Source organism: Hipposideros armiger, unplaced genomic scaffold, assembly GCF_001890085.2.
Source record: "Hipposideros armiger isolate ML-2016 unplaced genomic scaffold, ASM189008v1 scaffold_136, whole genome shotgun sequence".
Taxonomy (NCBI): Eukaryota; Metazoa; Chordata; class Mammalia; order Chiroptera; family Hipposideridae; genus Hipposideros; species Hipposideros armiger.
In genome coordinates, this window is record NW_017731486.1 from 1,608,559 (window position 1) to 1,632,264 (window position 23,706).

The 23,706-nt window shown below is 35.9% G+C and overlaps 1 protein-coding gene across 5 annotated transcripts in view; it reads right to left on the reverse strand.

Annotated features, from left to right (window-relative positions):
• The window catches only part of ANKRD12 (ankyrin repeat domain 12), a 138,400-nt gene that overhangs the window by 89,737 nt on the left and 24,957 nt on the right, over positions 1-23,706 (reverse strand). For 4 of the 5 annotated variants that reach the window (XM_019649954.1, XM_019649951.1, XM_019649952.1 and 1 more), the window contains exons 2-3: positions 12,864-13,001; positions 2,240-2,387 (exon numbers count right to left, since the gene is read on the reverse strand). In XM_019649954.1, the coding sequence (XP_019505499.1) occupies positions 2,240-2,387; positions 12,864-12,950 (235 nt within the window). In that variant the 5' untranslated portion in view covers positions 12,951-13,001. Of the gene's footprint in view, positions 1-2,239; positions 2,388-12,863; positions 13,002-23,706 lie in introns of those variants that run through there. The other variant, XM_019649955.1, reaches the window with a different exon arrangement.

The window sequence follows — 23,706 nt, forward strand, 5'->3', positions numbered from 1 at the left end:
GTGTGTGTGTGTGTGTGTGTGTGTGTGTGTGTGTGTGTGTGTGTAAAACTAAAGCCTTCATCTATTATTTACTAAAATTGATAAATTCAGCATATCAAAAATATAAATATATGTTTAAATCCATCAAAATGTTGTTTAGCACTAGCATGTAACCTTTCCAAAAGAAAAATAAGAGTTTGTTATGAAACAGTCTTAATGAGAAAGAGCTGCAACATACCACTAAATTAGGTAAGTGGAAAAATTGTTAACAGGGGAAGTATATAACCCAATTAATAAAATATGAATTAGACTATGTTTACTCAGTGCCTCAAGTTCATGTCTTGCTAAGTAACATCTTCTCATTTATTTTATTTTACATAAAAGACAAATAATCCACCTGATCTAATAACAAAGGTTTTCATGGGAAGTTTATTATTTTGAAAACTTATTTATTTCTAAAAGTGTTAACACTGTTTAAATTTACCTAAGTCTCTTCTTCAAACTACTACTAGAAATATTACTGTCACTGGAAAACAAAACCTGGTTAATGTAAGTACTTTAAAAATGACTACCAAAAGAACTTCCAGGGAGAAAATATAAGTAAAATCTTATAAATCTTAAGGCACATAAGTACCTTCTCAGCGAAGCTATCTAAGTACTAGCTTGAGAACACTGCTTAAGGATAAAGGAGAGTCATGCTTCAGAAAAACAACAACAACCTGAATCTCTAGAAAAAGTCAGGCCAGTGTAACTTAAAATGAACAAGGCACACAATTTCTTAATTACTGCAAAAAAGAGTAATTTTCAAGTTTTAAAAATGTCATGAGTATTTAAGAACAATTTCTAGTTCAAGCTAAGAGACCTACATACTACCTACCTATTACTAAAAGTGTGTATTAAAAACTAAACTTTTTTTCGAAAGCTATGTTAGTATAGGGCATTTCAAAAGTCTTTAGGGTATTTTCAGATTCTATAGACAAGATAATTTCAGTATTGATGATTAAGATGGCTAGAAAGCTATAAGTAGGATATAATCTGTATACAAACTCAGGGTGGAACACTAACTTTCTGTTAGTGAAGCTAAAACATTCTTAAGAACAATTCATTACTAATATTTCAGGCAAGGGATAAAAAAATTATGACAATTATGTAATAAACATTCAAGTTTATACTAGTTTCAAGAAATGATTACCGTTATTTCCCCATGTATAAGACGCACCCTTTTCCGAAAAATGTGGGGTCTAAAAACTGGGTCTTATACAGTGGTTGTAGATTCCAAATGCCATAGATGGAACTGAGGACGAGGCAATATATGAAGACAGTGATTGATTCGTCATCAGACACAGGTGAGGACAAGCTAATGGTTGGGAGTTTTGACAGTGATGAGGAGTAGTATGAATTTTATGATGAATAAAACTTGAGTTCAATAACTTTATGTAATACATTTTTTTTTTCAAATTTCGGGCCCCAAAATTAAGGTGCGTCTTATACATGGAAGCATCTTATACATGGGGAAATACGGTAGTTCAGGGCTAAAACACAATCTAGGAATTTACTAGATAGTGGTAATAAGGTTCTAATTTATTATGAATTACTGGGATTGATGTGAAGCATCATTTTTGATATATAAGAATTTTGAGAAAAAAAGTATTATGAATTAGGCTTAGGCAGTTAAGATCAATTTGTTTTTCTTTTCCTTTTTTTGGCAGGGTGGGGAACATACTTCTGATTCATTTCTGAATCTAAAATGCCTATACTTTTTTCTTTGGTGGAATTAAAATGTCCACAAAAACTCAACAACTTTTTAAATTTTTTTAAGCTGAGCCGTCCTGCACCTGTGGTAGCTCAGCGGCTGCTAAGCTCGGGCCGGGAATCAAACTGCTGTTGCTCAGAGCTCAAACTTTTGAGCAAGCTCTTAACCAATTGAGTCACTGGGCCGGCCCTCAACAACTTTTTTTCACAACTACCACATCCTATGCTTCCTATCACTGAGTAAATTTCATCATTGAAATGCTCTTCGAAAAATTAAGTTTGAAAGTGATTTGTAATTAAGAGAGTAAGAAAAAAAGCAAACTGTTTTTATCTCTGATTAGAAATCACGTTTGATGAGAACTATATGAATTTCTGCCCCAAAGTGATAAATCTGAAATACTGAACTACAAAAATTTGTGTATAAAGTGGGATACAAGAAGAATGATATGAGAAAAATCATAGTAAAAGATGATTAAGATTTTATTAGAAAAACAGCAAAATATTCTACCTGTGTCTGAATCTCGTTCTTCATTTCTTGATGGGCTAATGGTAAAAGGAAGTTTACGTTTCATGGACGATTTCTCTTTCATCTCCTTGCCCACATCACTTCGATCAATTTTTGGAGTTTTGCTATAGGATGCAATCTTGTCTTTACTCTATTAAATAAAAAGTCAAGTATGACTAAAGTTATAACAATATTAGCTAAGCAATACACTATTAAAAATACTTTACGAAGGACATTTTCAAACATACAAAATGTAGAGGGTATTATAAATCACTGCTGTCCTCAATGTACTCAAGACCAGTTTCAATAATTATAACATTTCTCTAACTTGTTTCACATTTCCATACTTTTACATAATAGAATTTTAAAGCAATAAAACAAAACATCTTAGATATAACAGAACTCTATGTCTAAGTATAATAGAGATGTTACCACTAATGAACAAATATAAATGTGAAAAAATGATTCTGGATTGAATTAAACAGACTGTGTTTTATTAATATCATGTTCCCACTCAGGTGAAGTATCCTACTCTCATGGCGTATACCTGTGACCAAGTTCACTCTTATAATCCAACATCCAAATTGGTATAGCATGTCTAAACTGAGCTATGATGACCACTCCTTTGTGAAAAACATTCTGGATACTAAGAACTAAGCCACATCACATCACCGTAGCAGGAGAGCTTAAAAGAATAGTCCTCAAACTATAATAGATATAATTGTTCAGATTCTCAGAGGCAAATTAGAAGTAGACTGAGATTGTAGGAGACACTAAAAAAGCTTTCAGTCCAAGACAGAAAACAAACTAAAGGAAGGACGAGGAGAAAGAAGGGGCATAAAAAAAAAAAAATAGTGTATTTTTTTAAAAAGTGGAATTAATCAATAAAACCAAAAGGTGATTCTAAAAGAGCAACAGAATAAAACTTTTAGTGAGTTTAATCATGAAAATGAGAGAGAAAAATGATGATTGGAATTGAAACCTAAATACAATTCCAGAGATGTTAAAAAGTTACAAAAGAACACTGTATTCATTTTTATACCACTAAAAATTTAAGACCTGGAAAATGGATGATTTCCTTAGATAACATGCATTTGTAAAAATTAGCTTATGAAAGAAAGAAAAGCTGAATAGATCAATGGTATTCGGAGAAGATATTGGGTCATCGGGAAAGTCATGACGCATTTTTGCATTGAAAAACATAGAAAAATGTCATGACTTTCCCCACAGCTCAACAGTAAGTCCACAGCCAAAGCTTTATGTTTAAAAAAAGGTACCTAGCCCAGATTTTACAAGAGGTTTTTTTTAAATAAAAAAATTCAAGGAACAGATATTTTCCACTTCATATAAACAACGCTATAGCCTAAAAGAAGAAAAGCTACTCAATCCATTTTATAAATCTAAAATAAAACTGATACCAAAGAAGAGTACAAAAAAAAATTACAGACTAAGTTGCTATGAAGTGCAAACATAAACTGGCCTAAACTGTGAAATTTAATTTAATTTCTTAGAAAAATATATCATAGTCAAGCGGGGCTCATCCCAAGAATGTAAGAATAGTTCATTATTAGAAAATCTTAAGACAACTCAGTGTAACAAAATATTAAAGAAAAACCACATGATGACTTTAATAGGTGACAATATCATCTGAATAGACTCTATATATTCATTATTGAGAAATCTATTACATAATTATGAAGAGAATGTGACTCTCCTATATCTTAACTGGTACAGATCATTGAAGAATAAAAGCCTCATATTATTTATTTCCCAGTTACAAAGTAAAGTCCTCGTAACCTGTTTTTTTTTTCCACTTCTGCCAATGAAACGGAGCTTCACAGGCATGCATTTTGTTTATAAGACTGCTTTAAAATGTTGGTTTTATTATCATTCAGGTATGATGAGGCCAACATATTAGAAGATCACTGCCACTGAAACAGAGTTTGTACCTCACAGTTCGTAAGAAGGGGGGTATGCCATACCACACAGGGCAACATGGGGTGCATCAAGGTGGGTCAGGAGGCAAAGGGAGAGGAGGAAAATGTAAAATTTTTATTGTGGTTTCAGCAGGCTAAGGAGGTATATGTGCTGTTTCTTTTATTATCTGGTACCTGGCTCTAGGGTGATTATTAGGGCATCAGAATAGTGGCCTAGAGTGTGAGGTGAATAAAGTTGGTGGTTTGGGATAAACTCAGAAATAAAAAGGCATGATTAATACCAACAAAATTCTAGAAACTTGTCCTAGAAATATGAATATTAAGAACCTAAAAAAAAAATCATGAAGATGTCCCTTCTCTCTCCCTTGCACCTGTGTAAGTAAAGATACTGTTCTGTGCCATAGAACAAATTTTAAAAAATCAATTTGATAACATGTTAAATGGAAAATGTTCACAATAATATATTGATCATGCTGTACAATATGGTGATTAGTGTGAATATTTATAACTCCTACCAACCTGTTCTGTTCTCTGTAAAATAAAACTGTCTTTAGAAGTGTTACTTAAATAAAGGGTTCTGTGAGATTCTTAATACTTTAAAAATTATTTTCATATCTCGGGAAAGTAACTTTCAAAAAAATAGTTACTTCTGATGGTCCTGAAATTTCTACATTACCAGATGATATACATACTCTTTTTTTTTTTTTGTCTATTCAGGAGAGAATCACTGGCACATTCTTCCATATCCATGACATAAAAGAGTATATGACTGTTAGGTTTATTATTTTAAATTTTATAAGTCTTTTTTATTTAAATTAATGTTCTTTTTTCAATAACCTACAATAACATCCATACATAGTAACGAATGGCAAGACAAGAATGATCTTCTACCACTGCTGCTATTAAACAATGTACTCGTAGTCTTTACCAACTCAGTAAGAGAGGTAAAAATCTACCTAGAAAAAAAAAAAAAATATATATATATGTAAGTAAATAAAAACTCTTGAAGTGATATAAACTAAAATGTTAATGACTATCTGTGGGTAATGGCATTTCAGGTATGTTGAGAGACAATTTTCCATGACTCTCTTGCATTTCTATGCATCTTGCAAGCAGAGGCACTAACTGCCTTTGTTCTGGACTATCTTTTCAAGGATATCTGTATAGAAAACAGCCTTGGAAGACAGTACACTGTCTCCCTCTGGAGCAAAGGGCAGGTCTCTTTACTATTTAGTATAATAAATAATTTCTCCCTTTGGGGCAAAGGTCAAGTAGACTTACTGCCCATTAGAAAAGATATAGGGTTTCTCTCCTGTAACACAACCCACTGTATGCATAGTTGTCACCTGGCTCTCTCTGCATCCTCTTGTGAGTAACAGGGCTCAGGGAATAGGCACAAATGCTGATATATGACTACTGCTATTGCTATGAGAAATAAACTTTCCTTCATAGCTGAGCCAGGAGTCTCACATCTTCTGCCGGCATCCATGAAACTCATTAGCTTTCAAGCAGGGTAGAATTAAGTCTCAGATCTTGCATTTTTTGACAAGGCAATTTTCTATTTTCATTATTTTTAAATGTACTTTCTAATTTTTCTATAGTCTATTAATATAGTCTGAACTATATTGATAATGAAAAGGATAGAACAGAGCTACTTATTAGAAGGTTAAATGATCAACATAAATTCACACTTTATGAATTTAACCCAGATTTTACATTATCATAGGTTTTATGAAAGATTTTGTTTTGCAAGTTGTAAATACTAATTCTAAACCAAAACCAATGGGGAAAACATCCCACAGATTAGCAGTGGAAGGATAAAATATTAATATTTGAAGAATTGTAAGTAGATATTTTTGGTGAACTCCTAACTATTAAGGTATTTAATGAGGTAATGAAAGCACTTTATATAAAAAGTATATTGCTAGAGAATGTATTATTTCAACTTATGCTCTATTTAAATGCACTTAAGAAATTAAATTTTGGTTCAGATTTTATTAATTTAGGATCCTATAACATTAACAAAAACTAAAATTTTTATGGAAGAAAAACTCAGCAGAAGGTAGAGGCTAGCTTCGATGCCAATCACTCACCAAGAAAAGAAAATCATGAGACTATGCTTTGTAAATATATAGATGAATAATATGGTCATGCCTTCTTCTCTTCTACCCTCCTTTCATTTTGTTATAAGCTGTAGCAATAACATGGTCTATAAGCAGGAAATTTGGTATGGAAATTATGGTCCTTCCTATTTTAGGGTGCAAGTAAGCAGTTCAAATATCTATTAAAACTGAAGAAAATTATTTCTAACAGCTTTTGCTATCAAGCTGCTTGAAAATCCCAAAACAGGACAAGAAGCACCATGTATAGGAAGCACCAGAAGAGCTTGTAGCCCTTATCCAAACAAACATGTAATCTTGAGAAAATACTGAATGATTAAACAGAGGCTGAATAGTTAAAGAAATCCCTTTAGGTAAGGCATAAGTTAATAATAAATGAGGAAGCTAGTAGTTTGTATATATCCTGCCTACTTATTTTATAAATCTAGTGATTAATAAATATTCTTAATTTACCTAAACCACGTTTTTAATAAAAATATATTAGTGAAAAGTGTGTTGCTTTTTATTCTTGTCTCAACACTTTTAAGAAATCACACTTCTGGGGCTGGTCAAGTGGCTCGTTGGTTAAGAGTTGGTTTGGGAGCACGAGCTCTGAGCAGCAGGGCCGCCGGTTCAGACCCCACATGGGCCAGTGACACTGCGCCCTCTACAGCTAAGATGGTGAACAACAGCTCAACCTGGAGCTGGGCTGCCGTGAGTCACCAGCAATGGTGTAGGCTGCAGTGGGGTTGCAGTGGGCTGCTGTAAGCTACTGTGAGTGGCCAGCAGCCAGCGTGAGAGGCCAGCAGTCAGCGTGAGCTGCTGTAAGCGGCCGTCCAATGGCCGGCTACCGATCTGCCTCAGCCAGGAAGAGCGCAATGATCACAACATTAACATGGGCCAGTGAAGCGACGTCCTCCACAACTAGACTGAAGAACAAAAAAAAGATAGCAACTTGTCTGTTCCCCTTCCCCAATTTCCCAGCGCTGTTCCCTCCCCCAATTCCCCAATAAAATCTTAAAAAAAAAAAAAAAAGAAATCACACTTCTATGACAGCAATGCTCAGGTACTACTGTATATTTAGTGGAGGCTTTCAAAAGATATTTACAAAGTACTTAAGGATAAAAGCTTCAGCAAGTTTAGCCTTAGACATTCAAATCCCAAAAGTAACATCAAGCAGCCAGGTATAATTTCACAGATACAACCTTTACCACATTTAAACATTTAGAAATAAAAGTTCTAATTCTTTCCTCAAATCTAACACTGTATCTTGTCCCCATAACTCTACTGAAATTACTTGGCCAAGGTCATTTTAAGTTGTCTCAACCGACCGACAAAATGCAACAGCCTCATCTTTCCTATTAACCTCTGTGGCACTTGGCACACAGACTCCCTTGGTCACTCTTCTCTGTGTAACTAACCTCTCCTGTTTCTCTCCGTTCTCCTCACTCCCTGTGTCTCGACTGCTCCTAAAATAGTTGAATTCCTCAGGGTATACTCTCATCCACTCTTGCCCCACTCTTGGGGTGGCATCTCTGTACCTACAGGTTACTCTTCCACAAATTCTCATATATTTACTTCAATTTAGCTGTTTTGAATGCTAGATTCATATCTAGCTGACTACTAATACTTCTACTTGGATGTTCTGATGGCCAACTCAATTCAACAAGTACAAACCAAACATTCTTCTCAAAACAACCGGTTCCTTTCCCTGAATTTCCTCTCAGGGGATATCAAATCAACCTCAGAGTGGACCCAGGCTACATTTTCTACATACACAAGTTTAATTTATTCAACATCTTTCAGATCTGCCAACTTTTCTCTATCCCCACAGTCACTGCCCACACTGCCTTTTGATTATATTAAAAAAACAAACAAAAAACACAACAACACTCTGACTGGTTTCTACTCTGGCTCTTCCCTTTTGGATCAATGGCTACAGAATAAATTCCAAGATCCATAGCAAGGCACACAGGCCAAAATGAACTGGCCCCTGTCTAATGCTCATTGCCTATTTTACACCCTTCATAGGCTACATTCTATCTCATAGGTACTACTGTACAGATTCATGTCTTTTTTACATTTTCTGCTTGGACTACCCTTTGTTCGTACTTTCCTACTGGTCACATACTTATTCATCCTGCAGAATCCAGATTAAGTATCTTTTCTATTGTAAGACCATCTCTGAACCTCTTAAAATTGATTGCTTCTCTCCTTTTTCTCTCATCATTGTACACTCAGTACTTTCATTGGCATGCTTACAATGGTACAGAAATTCTCAAAGGGCGGTCCCTGGGGCCATTTCAGGGGATCTACAGGGTCAGAGAACACAACAGAAATCCCATGTAAGGTTTGTTGGATAAAATGAATGAATTAACGATATCACTCTCCTTAAGATTTGTCACATTTGGCACATTAAAATACATTTGGGGAAACTTTTATGGTGGAATGGAGATATTGGCAACTTATCTTCCCAAGAAACAACTATAAACCTGGACAAAACAACCATTTCAAGGCTCTAGAAATTGAACAAAAGTAAACAAATTGAGAAGTATTGGGTTGTCGGAAAAGTCATGACGTATTTTTTCTGTTTTTTGTTGCAAAAATGCGTCATGACTTTTCCGACAACCCAATATTTCCCAGAAAAGCTGCTGATAAGAACAGTGAGTATCTTTGGCATTCTTGCCTGGGGTTGTTGCTCTTATTCCCTGGCAAACACTTAGTTTACATAAAGTCCTAGCAGGGTGGGGCTGGTGATGATTACCAGCATTTTTGCTGCCAGAGTGTCAACCTGAATTGGTGTCAGTGTTGAGGGCCAAAAACCCACACCCAGCCGCATTATTGATAAAAATAGCAAACATGGTAGGAAACAAACGGAGGGAGGAAAAACAGTTCTATTACCTTAAGGTTGTGCTTCTGCTGTGGGGGAGGAGCTGCTGATGGATAAGCCAGAAATTTACCTGGGAGACTGCAGAAATGAGACAGACATAGGGGGTGCAAGATAAGACTGCCACTGCTGACTGGGAAGCTATGTAAACATGTGGGAAGACCTAAGCAGGACTAAGCTCTTCACATATCCTTCACTGACTAGGAGATGTACGTGCAGGGGAGATCTATACATCCTTGGTTAACTGGGAGGCTGCACACAAGCAAAAGGAAGATCTGAGTAAGCTCAGTAGAAAGTAAATGCCAGGGCAGATTTGAAAAATGCCTGAACACTGAATGCATTCCCCAACACACAGATATCTGTCAGCAGAAGGTGAAAAGAAAGTCTTACTGGCTCATGATGTTTGAGTACAACCTTTGACCAATCAATGGCTGCTGACTTTTCTATGCAGATACAAGGGCAACCCCTGGGAAGCAAGACTAAAAAAGAAAAAAACAGACACCAATGGTTGGGACAAATACTGCAGATAAACACCTGACATTTTACTAAAAACAAACAAACAAACAAACAAACCTAGCAAAAATTACAACTTTCAGGTGGGAAGTAATGAGAACCCAGAGCTACTACATGAATTGTCCAGTTTTCAATAAAAATTAGGATATGCCAAAAAGGAAAGAAAAAGTATTTAATAGAAACTTCTCTGAATGGGCCCAAATACTAGACAAATTAAATAATGTTTAATGAATTAAAATACAATAATGATATCAAATAGAGAATATCAATAAAAAATTACAAAAAGGGCAAAATGGAAATACTGGATTTGAAAAGAGTAACTGAAAATGTATTAGATAAGTTCAACAGCAGATGTGAGATGCACACCCCCCCCCAAAGAAATTAGTAAATTAAATGTCCCAAATTTCATGAAAAACCATTAATCTACAGATCCAGGAAGCTTAACAAATCTCACATAAGACAAACACAAAGTGATCCTAAATACATTACAGTCCAACTGTTTAAAGACAAAAGAGAACAGAAAAAAATCAGAACAAGGGTACAATAGTTCTCATCAGAAACCGTTAAAGCAAGAAAGAAGTGGGATGACATATTCAATTTAATAAAAGAAAAAATTCAACTAAGACTTCTAGTATCCAACAACTATCCTTTGAAAATAAAGGCAGTCATGAAAGACAAATCTATTGTGTAACTTCGTTTATATGAAATATCAAGAGTAAGCAAATTTATATAGACAGAAAGTAGACTGGTGGCTACCTAGGGCTGTGAAAGTTGGGGACAGAATGGGGAGTGACCGCTAATGGTTACACAGGGCTTTTTTTTTTGGCAAAAATGTACTAAAATCGATAGTGATGATTGCACAGCTCTGTAAATACACTAAGAACTACTGAATCATACATTTTGAAGGAGTAAATTGTATGTATGTGAATTATATCTTAATAAAACTTTTTAAAAAATGGCAAAATCAGGATATTCCTAGATCAATGAAGAGTGAGAGAAATCATGGATGAAGCGCTGTTTTACAGTAAATACTAAGGAAAATTTTTATACACTGTAAGGAAACGACACCAGACAATAACTTGAATCCATAGGAAACAATTAAAATTGTCCAAATTGGTAAATTTGTAGGTAAAAACAAAAAACTGTTTGTACAAATATATATTTCTCTTTTCTTCTATTTCTTTAAGAGATAAGACTGTATAAACAATAATTATAACATTCTGTTGTTGGGTTAATAACAAATGACCATGTAATCTATGTTACATAGATAACACAAAGGAAGGGGAGGAAATGGAGCTATACTGGAGCAAAGACACTATATTTTACTGGAATTAAATCAATATTAACCTGTAGTAATTAGAGTATATGTTATAATCCCTAGATCAACAATTTAAGATAATTCAAGGAACATACTTTAAAGAAAACCACGAAAATTTAAATAGTACACTAAATAATTTTTTTTAAATGGCAGCACAGATGGGAAACAAAAAAGACATGAAATAAAACAAAAAGCAGAATAAAAGACATCAATCCAACCTTATCAATAATTACATTAAACGTGACTAGATTAAACAATGTAACAAAAAGACAGATTATCAGTGCAATCAGCAAGAAAAAGAAATAAAAGTATACATATTGGAAAAGAAGTAAAATTATCTTTAGATGCAGATGACATCATCCCACATGTAGAAAATTCTAAGGAATCCATAGTTTTAGAATCAATAAATGAATTCAGTAAGGTCACAGGATACAAGATCACTATATAAAAATCAACTGTATTTCTATATACTAGTTATGGAAAATCCAAAATGAAATTACCTACTGTAGTGTCCAAAAGAATAAAATATGAACAATTTAACAAGTGGAATGCAAGGTTTGTACACTGAAAACTACAAAGCATTACTCAGAGAAATTGAGTATCTACTATAAATTAATGGCAAGATATTCTGTGGGGATGAATTGGAGGACATGTTGTTAAGACAGCAATACTATTCAGTGATCTACAGATTTAATGTACTGATTCAATAAAAACCCAGCAAGCATTTTTTGCACAAACTAACAAGCTAATCCTAAAATTCATATGGAAACGTAAAGGATCCTCAATTGCCGAAATAATTTTTGAAACGAAAGTTGAAAACTTACACTTCCTGATTTTGAAAGCAGATTTAGGGTTGTCTGAGGCTTGGAATAGGAACAGACTGACTGTAAATGAACATGAGAATCTTTTAGCAAGGATGGAAATGTTCTAAGCTGGACTGTGATGATGACTGCACAACTCTGTTAAGATTACTAAAATTCACAGAATTATACAGTAAAAGGGTGAATTTTACAGTATATAAATTACACCTCAATAAAGCTGTTAAAAAAAGATTTATATACAAATGTTCATAGCAGCTTTACTCATATTAACCAAACACTGGAAGAATTTCAGACGTCCTTTAACAAGAACATAGCTTAGGAGGGGAAAAAAAAGACTTAAGAGAAAAAAGAAAACAGAAAGAAAAAAAAAATTCAAAGATAATGTGTAAGACTAGATAACGGAGAGACTAGAGATAGTAAAACCAGTTAGGAGACAACTGCAGAGTATAAATGAAGGTTTTGAGGGCTGAAATTAAATGGGAGTGAAGAATAGATATAAAAAGAATCACAGGTTGTTGGCAGTGTCTTGCAACTAACAAAAACTTTTAACATTAACTGAGCACTAACTATGTACCAAGCATTGTATTAGGCACAATACTTATGTCATTTGACTGTCACAACAATTCTATTATAAAGCATTATTGTCTTCTATTACAGGGAGAAAGTGAGAGATGCTGAGGTTGAAAAAATTATGTAAATTTACCGAAAGTTACAGACATGGAAAATGGAATCGCTACTGTGTATCTGTGTTTTGCTACCACGGGTCAGGGGGTGGAGAAATGCCAAATGGCTGTGAGGTCTTGCATTTCCCCCACATCTCAGTGGTTATTTCTTAAGTACTTGTGTGATCTTAGTAATTGTGTTATCTTAGGGCATGAAAGATAATCTTCAACCACAGGAATACAATTTATTTTTAAAGGACTTAGTTAAATGGTTTGGATTTATCTGGCATCCATACTGCTTTTTATTTTATGAGTAATTACTAAAAATACTAAATTGGGAACTTTTCCAAGTTCCAAAAGGGTCAACAAATCTTTAGTATAATCATATACCTTTCTTCCATATGGTTTTTCTACCATATTGCTGTCACTGTCAGAATTTTCACTCTGAACTGGTTTTGTGAATCCAGATTTGGGCATCTTATAGCTCTTCAGCTAGCTTCTTCTTTTATCAGTCTTCTCATCCTGGGTCTGTAAAGAATGGATATATAAGAATTATTTGTATATACACACAATAAAACCTACTCTTTATGCAATTTAATACAATTTACAACAGTCAGTTTGGTTTTCTCTGTCTTCATAATTTATTTTCTCAGAGAAGCTATCTTAACCTAAAATAAGTTTTCATTGACCAATATGAGCTTCTAATTAAAGTTCTCTTGTTCAAGTCCACTCAGGTTGTCACTGAACAGAAAAAAAAAGTACTGCTTTTATATTTCTCCCCAATTTCTTTAGACTAATATTCAATCTCCAGTTTTCTGGGTAACCAGAAACAGCTGAAATGGAAGCAGTAGCAAAGGGTTTGTCATTCCAGCATGGCTCCAGAGGTAGAAATTCATTATAGATTCTCTGGTAGTTTTGCATTGGTCTGGCAGTTGTTTGTAAAGGTCCAACCAAGAAACTGATAGGTTTGATTGGTAATTTTACATTTAATTCTATTTTTAATTAATTAAACCCTTCCTACTTCAAATCTTTGGAGTGCTTTATTATCCTTCACTAACTCCCAGACATCCCCAGGCACTGAGTCACTTTATCAACTTATTCATTGATTTAATCCTTATTATATTATACTAAAATTATTGCTTCATGTGTCATTTTCTTCCCAATTTGTTTAGCCTTCTGTCTTCTGCTCTGCAAACTGACTTAATAGGGCAAAGAAACTCTTAGAAGCTTATGCTTAGGTATAAGCTTTACACCTGTGTTGTTGTATAGTAACCAATAAACTACATGTGGTTGTTTAAAGTTAAAGTAATTAAAATTAAATTAAGTAGCTACCATACTATACAGTGCAGTATACAATGTTTCTATTACCACAGAAAGCTCAATTGCACACCACTGGGCTAGACTGAGGCTGCTGGCCAACATGGGCCATGACTTGAACCATAACATGCAGAGTGACAAGCCTAATTTTAACTATTTCATTCTATAACTTTCCTGTAAATAGGTTCCTAGGTCCACGAAAGCTATGTTCTAGTATCTATGTGAATTACTACTCAGATACCTTTAACAGAGGATTAGTAAAATTTTGTATGTTCTTCAAATTGTTCTACTAGTGCTTTAAAATTTGTTTGGTTTTGATAGAAATACAACCAAATGTTCCTTAAATGAATTAAGTTAATCTGTAAACTATCAAAACTAGATTGAGTTAATATGGATATAGCCAAATTAGAATATAATCCAACAAAAACAATGCCAGAGTTCAAATAGCTCAAATCTTTTATTTTTATAGAGGAGGAAACAAACTTGAGGAAATAAACTTTTTGACACTACACACAAGGACGAATTTACCTTGGGGTCATTTAACTGTTTCAACTATTACCATATAACAGAATCACTTAACACAGCACTCTGTCTAAAGCATACAGAGTTAGAGTTATGAGTCATATATAAAAGAAAAATTCTGACTCAAAGCAAAATGAGCTGCATAATATCAACAGACAGTAGCCTAGGTGAGACTATGATGCTAAAGCAGTATTTCCTTTATACATCAAAGTTATTGGTGAACAAAGGCGTGTTATGAGTATTTTTTGGAAAAAATTACACATGGCAATAATATATTAATAGATGTATGTTTTAAAAAGCTTACAGGGCCAGCTGAGTGGCGCATTGGTTAAGAGCTGGCTTGGGACGCCAGCTCTGTGCAGCAGGGCCCCGGTTCGGATCCCACATGAGGGCCAGTGACACTGCCCTCTACAGCTAAGATGGTGAACAACAGCTCAACCTGGAGCTGGGCTGCTGTGAGTCGCCAGCGACAGCGTAGGCTGCAGCCCCTGCTGCAGTGGGCTGCCATAAGCTACCATGTGTGGCCAGCAGCCAGCGTGAGCGGTCAGCAGCCGGTGTGAGCTGCCAAGAGCCACTGTGAGCGGCCGTCCAGAGGCCGGCGACCGATCTGCCTCACCCGGGAAGAGCGCAATGATAACACCAACATGGGCCAGTGAAGTGACGTCCTCCACAACTAGACTGAAGAACCAAAGAATAGCAACTTGTCTGCTCCCCTTCCCCGATTCCCCAACACTGTTTCCCCTCTCCCAATTCCCCAATAAAATCTTAAAAAAACACAAAACACCTTATATTTTTTTTTCAATAACTTGGAAAATTTCAACATTAATAATAAAAATCACAATTAGATTCCAAAAATATTACTTCAATCAACAAATATTAAGCATTGAATACATAGTTAGGTTCTGGACCCACAAAATATATTGTAATCACTAGATCAACCACTATACAAACTATACAGAGATAATAAAAATGACGTTAAGTAAATTAAAATGCAATATTTTATTTTTTAAATAAAGTTATTGGGGTGATACTGGTTTAAAATGCAATTTTCTTTTGCAGGGAAAATGAGTGATTTATTGAAAAATGAAAGTTCACACTTAAGAAGAAAGCATGAGCCAACTCAGAGATGAGTCGCCTAAAATGGAATATTTTAAGATACAGAAATCATCCAAAATAAAGCAGGAAATGAAAAACTGAGGATTGAAAAACAGAAGGAACAAAGAAAACAATTAAGAAAATAACAGGCCTGACAATAGTCCAAGATGACAGAGTAGGTAAACGCTGTGCTTGCCTCCTCTTGTGACCACATTAAAATTACAAGTAAATCTAGAGAAAAATTTGAAAACTAACTAAAGAGAAGTCCTATAACTGGGGATATAAAGAAGCCATGTTAAGGCAGGTAGGAGGGGCAGAGACATGAAATGGGCCTGCCCCACACGTGTGTGGTGGTTGAGAATTGGGTGGATTCTCTCAGCTGTGGAGGTCATCCCTCCATGAGGAGTGAGAGACCCCACCCAGCCCCACACTCGGTACCCAGAGTACTGGTACCAATAAGAGTAGCACACAAAACATCTGCCTGTGAAAAACAATGGGGATTTTGACCATCCAGGTTGAGATGGAAGGCTGTGATTCTCTTAAAGGGCCCACACATAAATTCACTCACTTGCAAGTCCTTATCCTGGGCTCTGGTGGAAGCACAATGACTCAGGAAGAGTCAGGGAAACATGGGGAGAGACAAATTTTTGTGGCTTTAGGGCAAAGACAGGAGAAATAGTTGCCATATTCCCAGTGTAGAATCTTGCTCCTGTGCAACTGGCAGGAGGGCAGGCAGGCGCCATCTTTCCTGTGTTGAGCCCTTCCATTCATGGCCAAATCTGAATCTGCAGTGGCCTAGTGAATTCCACCCTCTCCACCCTAGGGCCCAAACCCCACCCAACTCGTACAACACAGAAGGATCCTTTCCCCAAACAGCCAGCTCCTGCCCACATTGCGCTCTTTCATGGACAACTCTAGGGGGTTCGCGGGCCCCAGGTGGGCGGCAGCTGGCCTCGGTGCACTCTGAGACTTTTGCTGAGTAGCTCGACTCAGCACTGGCACCAAACCAGAACCTATGTTAACCTGGTGAACACCTCCTGTTTCACCCTGGTGACTCCCTGAGACCCCCACATCACCAAACTCATGTACCGCAAGAGGCTCTATCAGTGGCAGAGCCTCATCGAAGCTGGGAGGCAGGAGCAGACCTCGGAAGATCTGGGCTTTTTGCAGAACAACCCTAGGCCTGATATTGGTGGCAGCGATCCTGCATTTGCAGCCTGGCCTGTCCCATGCGCCAGGTCCAGCACAGGAAATGACCAACTGCAGATTGCTTTGTAGCTCCTACCTGGTGGTCCTCGGCCAGTCACAGGCAGTGGCTGATCAGGGCCTGCGGCGGAGCTTCTCCTAAGAAGCACAGGAACCAACATACCTAGAGGTCAGCTTCGGATAACAGCAGGGCACCACCCAATTGGCCTCACAAGCGGTTCAACAAAAAGGCAGTCTCAGCAGGCATCAAAGCCCATGGGGTCAAGTCCTGCTCTGTGCGGTAAGCCCCTTGCATAACAACCCGTAAGCTATTACTGTGCACAAACTCCACAGCCAATCAGCATGAGGGTCCATCTCACCCACTGATGTGCCAATAGTAATCAAGGCTCAACTATAACAGAAGGGCACACAAAACCCACACATGGGACAAACCTGGAACACCTGGCTCAGGTGAGCGACTGGGCCCCACAGGGCACTTACTACATGAGGTCACACGGCAAGACTGGGAGATGCAGCAGAGCTACCTAATACATAGAAACAAACACAGAAAGGCAGCCAAAATAGGAAACGAAGTACGTCCCAAATAAAAGAACAGGAGACACTCCAGAAAAAGAACTAAATGAAATGGAGGCAAGTATCCTACCAGATACGGAGCTCAGAACAATGGATATAAATATGCTCAATGAACTCAGGGGAAGAATAAATGTGCTCAGTGAGAACTTCAACAAAGATATATAAGCGTAAAAAAAGCACGTGGAAACCATGAAAAAGAACCAGTCAGAAATGAAAAATACAATAACTGAAATGAAGAATGCCCTAGAAGGAATCACCAGCAGACTAAATGAAGGAGAGGATCAAAATCAGTGATTTGGAAGAGAAGGTAGCAGAAAACACCAAATCAGAACAGTAAAAAACAAATAAATAAATAAAAATCCAAAAAATGAGGATAGTTTAGGGGCCTCTAGGACATCAAGTGTAACAACATTTGCACCGCAGGAGGACCAGAAGGACAAGAGAGAAAGCAAGGGATTGAGAACCTACTTGAAGAAGTAACAACTGAAAAGTTTCCTAACCTGGTGAAGGAGATAGTCATACAAGTCCAGGAAATACAGAGTCCCAAACAAGATGAACCCAAACAGGGCCACACCAAGATGCATCATAATTAAAATGGCAAAGGTTAAAACAAAGAGAGAATGTTAAAAGCAACAAGAGAATGGCAACAAGTAACTTACAAGGGAGCTCTCATAAGATTGTCAGCTGCTTTCTGAACAGAAATTTTGAAGACCAGAAGGGACTGGCATTAAATATTTAACGTGATGAAAAGCAAGGACCTACGACCATGAATACCTAGCGAAGCTATCATTTAAAATTGAAGGAGAGATAAAAAGCTTCCCAGGCAAGAAAAAGCTAAAGGAGGTCATCAATACCAAACCAGTGTTACAAGAAATGTTAAAGGGACTTCATTAAGAAGTTTGTGTATGTGTGCGTGTGTGGTGTTGGACATAAAGATGAAAAAAAAATGTCAATAACTATATACCTATCAATCACTTTAAATGTAAGTGGGTTAAATGCTCCAATCAAAAGACTTAGGATAGCTGAATGAATAAGAAAACAAGACTCATACACACACTGTCTACAAGAGACCCACTTCAGATCAAAAGACACACAGAGACTAAAAGTGAAAGGATGGATAAAGAAATTTCATGTGAATGGAAGTGAAAAAAAAAAAGCTGGATAGCAATACGTATATCAGACAAAATGGACATTTAAAAGACTATAAATAAGAGACAAAGAGGGACACTACATAACGATAAAGGGAACGAACAATCAAACAAGAGGATATAATTCTTGTAAATATTTGTGCACCCAACATAGGAGCACCTATATATACTATAAAGCAAATACTGATCAACATAAAGGGAGAGATCGACAGTAATACAATTGTAGTAGGAAATTTTAACACCCCATTGACACCAATGGACAGATCTTCCAGACAGAAAATCAAGGAAACAGTGGCCTTAAATGACACACTAGATCCAATTAATTTAATTGATATTTTTTGAGCATTTCACCTTGAAGGAGCAGAATATATATTCTGCTCAAGTACACATGGAACATTTTCTTAGACAAACCATATGTTAGGCACAAAACAAGTCTCAATAAATTTAAGAACACCGAAATCATATCAAGCTTCTTCTCTGACCACAATGGTATGAAACTAGAAATAAATTACAAAAAGAAAAACTAAAAAACACATAAACACATGGAGGCTAAATAACATGCTACTAAATACTGAATGGGTAAATGACAATATCTACAAAGAAATAAAATATAACTTGAGACAAATGAAAATTAAAACACAATGACACAAAATCTGTGGGACACTAAGAAAGCAATCCTAAGAGGGAAATTAATAGCAACACAGGCCTACCTAAAGAAACAAGAAAAATCTTAAATAAACAATGTAACCTTACACTTACAGGCACTAGAAAAAGAACATCAAAGATAACCGAAAGTGAGAAGGAAAAAAAATAATAAAGATTAGAGTAGAAATATATATAATAGAATAAAAAAATAATAAATTTATATATATATAAAAAATCAAAACCAATAGCTGATTCTTTGAAAAGATAAACAAAATTGACAAACCTTTAACCAGACTCATCAAGAAAAAAGAGAGGACCCAAACAAAATCAGAAATGAGAGAGACCACAGAAATACAAAAAAATTTTAAGAAAATACTATGAGCAATTATATGCAACAAATTGGACAATCTAGAAGAAATGGATAAATTCCTAGACACATTCAATCTTCCAAGACCAAATCAAGAAGAAACAGAAAATCTGAACCAACCGATTACTACTACTAATGAAATCAAATCAGTAATTGAAAAACTCCCAACAGTTATCAAAAGTCCTGGAATGGATGCGTTCACAGGTGAATTCTACCAAACATTCAAAGGAGAATTAACATCTCTCAAACTACTCCAAAAAATTTAAGAGGTGGGAAAGCTCCCATGCTCATTTAATGAGGCCACCATTACCCTGATTCCAAAACCAAAGACATGTCAAGAAAAGAAAATTATAGGTTGATATCCCTGATAAACACAGATGCAAAAATCCTCAACAAAATATTAGCAAACCAAATTCAAAAATACATTAAAAAGATCATACACCACAATCAAGTGGGATTTATTCCTGGGATGCAAGGTTGGTTCAATATCTTCAAGTCAATTAATGTGATACACCACATAAATAAAATGAAAAATAAAAATCATATCATACCAATACATGCAGAAAAAGCATCTGACAAACTCCAGCACACATTTATGATAAATACTCTTAGCAAACTGGGAACAGAGGGAACATACCTCAACATAATAAAGGCCATATAGGACAAACCCACAGCTAACATCATACTTAACAGGGAAAAGCTAAAAGCATTCTCCTGCGGTCAGGAACAAGACAAGGATGCCCACTTCCACCACTTTTATTCAATGTAGTATTGGAACTCCTAAACAGGAAACAAAAGGCATTCAAATTGGAAGCAAGAAGTAAAACTGTTATTATTTGCAGATGGCAGAAAACTATATATAGAAAATCCTAAAGATTCCACCAAAAAAACTATCAGAACTGATAAATGAATTCAGTAAAGTGGAAGGATACAAAATCAATTTTCAGAAATTGGTTACACTTTTATACATCGAAAATGAAATGTCAGAAAGAGAAATTAAGAAAATAATGCCATTTACAACTGCATCAGAAAACTGAAATAAAATACTTGGGAATAAATTTACTAAGGAAGTAAAAGACCTGCACTTGGAAAACTGTACAATACTGAAGAAAAAAAAAATGAAGATACAAATAAATGGAAGCATATACAGTGCTCATGGACAAGAAGAATTAACACCGTTAAAATGTCCATATTACCCAAAGCAATCTATACATTCAACGCAATCCTTATCAAAACACCAGTGGCATTTTTCACAGAAATAGGACAAATAATCTTAACATTTACATGGAACCACAAAAGATCCCCAAATAGCCACAGCAACCTTGAGAAACTGGAACAAAATTGGAGGCATCACACTACCTGATATCAAACTACACTACAAGGCTATAACAGCATAGTACTGGCATGTGCGAGTACACGCATGCGCGCGCGCGCGCGCACACACACACACACACAATCAATGGAACAGAACTAAGAGGCCATAAATAAACCCAAAACACCTATATGGTCATTCAATCTATGACAAATGAAGCAAGAACGTACAGTGGGGTTAAGAGAGTCTATTCAATAAATGGTGTTGGAAAAACTGCCAGATACATGCAAAAAAAAAAGAAAACTGGACCACCTTCTTACACCATATGCAGGAATAAACTCAAAATGTATTAAAGCCTTAAATGTAAGACCTGATCCATAAAACTACTAGAAGAAAATATAGGCAGTAAATTCTGATATTGCTCTTAGTAATATTTTTTTCTGACCTATCTCCTCAAGCAAGGAAAACAAAAGAAAAAATAAACAAATGGGACTACATGAAACTAAAAAGTTTTTTCACAGCAAAGGAAACCAACAACAAAACGAAAAGACAGCCTATTGAATGGGAGAAGATATTCACCAATGACACATCTCTTAAGGGGTTAATATCCAAAATTTGTGGAAAACCTCATACAACTGAACACCAAAAAAACAACCCAATTAAAAAATGGGCAAAGGACCTGAACAGACATTTTTCCAAAGGGGACATACACATGGCCAATAGAAATATGAAAAGAGGGTGGCAAGGAGGGTGGTGGTAGATGAGGGTAAAGGGATCAAATATATGGTGATGGAAGGAGAGCTGCCTCTGGGTGGTGAACACACAATGTGATATATAGATGATGTATTACAGAATTGTACACCTGAAACCTATGTAACTTTACTAACAATTGTCACCCCAATAAACTTTAAAAAAAAAAGGAAATATGAAAAGATGCTCAACATCACTAATCATCAGAGAAATGCAAATTAAAACCACAATGAGATGTCACCTCACACCTGTCATAAACGCCATCATCAATAAATCAACAAACAAATGTTGGTGAGGGTGTGGAGAAAAAGTAACCCTTGTACACTGTTGGTGGGATTGCAAATTGGTGCAGCCACTATGAAAAACAGTATGGAAGTTCCTCAAAAAATAAAAAATAGAACTACCTTATAACCCAGCAATTCCACTTCTGGGTATGTATCTGAAGACATCCAAAACACTAGTTCCAAAAGACATATGCACCCCTATGTTCATTGCAGAACTATTTACAATACCCAAGATATGGAAGCAACCCAAGTGTCCATCAATAGATGATTGGATAAAGATGTGATACATATAAACAATAGAATATTACTCGGCCACAAAAAAGGAATGAAATCTTACCATTTGCCAACAATATAGATGGACCTAGAGGGTATTTATTATGCTAAGTAAAATAAGTCAGACTAAGAAAAATACCAAATAATCTCACTTATACGTGTAATTTAAAGAACAAAATAAACAAACAAACAAAACAGAAACCGACTCATAGAGAAACAAACTGATGGTTGCCAGAGGGGAGGGGTTTTGGGCATCTGGTTGAAAAAGGTGAAGGGATTAAGAAATACAAATTGGTTGTTTACAAAACAGTCACAAGGATGTAAAGTACAGCATAGAGAATATAGTTAATATTGTGCCAACAACTATGTATAGTGCCAGTTGGATACTAATCGGAGGATCATTGCATAATTTATGTAAACGTCTAACCACTATGCTGTACACCCAAAACTAATATAAAATAATACTGAATACCAACTGTAACTGATAAAATGTTTTTAAAAAAAGCAAAACTAGACAAATGGCACTACATCAAACTTAAAAACTTATGCACAGCAACTGAAACAACACAGTGAAAAGGCAATCCATGGAATGGCAGAAAATACTTGCAAACATAATAGGCATAATGTCCATATATATAAAGAACTTTTACAACACAATAGAAACAAAAAACAAATAATCCAATTTAAAAATGAGCAAAGGACTTGAACAGAAAGTCCTCCTAAAAGGATACACAAATGACCCATGAGCATATGAGACGATGCTTAACATCATTAATCATCGAGGAAATGCAAATCAAAACAAGAGGTATCACTTCACACCCAGTAGGATAGTCACTATCAAAAACACAGAAAATAACAAGTGTTTTGAAGAAAGTGGAGAAATTGGAACCCTTATGCACTGCACATGGGAATGTAAAATGGTAGAGTCCTTATGGAAAACAATATGGAGATTCCTCAAAAAATTAAATGATCCAGCAGTCTTACTTACTTTCTTGATATATATCCAAAGGAATTGAAAGTATTTCAAAGAAATCTTTGTACACCTATGTTCACTGCATGTTCACAATAACCAAGAGGTGGAAGCAACTTAAATGTCCACTGACAGATGAGTGGATAAAGAAAATGTGGAAATACATACAGTGGAATATTATTTAGCCTTGAAAAAGGAGGAAATCCTGTCAAATGCTATGACATAGGTAAATTTTGAAGATATTATGCTAAGTGAAATGAGCCAGTCACAAGACAAATACTTCACGATTCCACTTACATGAGGTATCAAAAGCAGTCAAACTCTTAGAAACATAAAGTAGAATGGTGGTTGCCAGGGACTAAGAGGAGGAAAAAAAGTTAACTGGCTGTTTAATGGGTATAGTTTCAGTTTTGCAAGATGAAAAATTTCTAGAGATCTGTTGTGCAACAATGTGCATTTAGATAACACTACTGGTACTCTAAACTTAAAAATGGTTAAGATGGTAAATTTTCTGTTTTGTGTTTTTAGTGCAATATAAAAAGTATTGCAGGGCCGGCCGAGTGGCGTGTTGGTTAAGAGCTGGCTTGGGACACCAGAGGGCCCCGGTTTGGATCCCACATTTGAGGGCCAGCGACACTGCCCTCTACAGCTAAGATGCTGAACAACAGCTCAACCTGGAGCTGGGCTGCCTTGAATCGCCACCGACACCGTAGGCTGCAATCCCCTGCTGCAGTGGGTTGCCATGGGCTACCGTGTGTAGCCAGCAGCCAG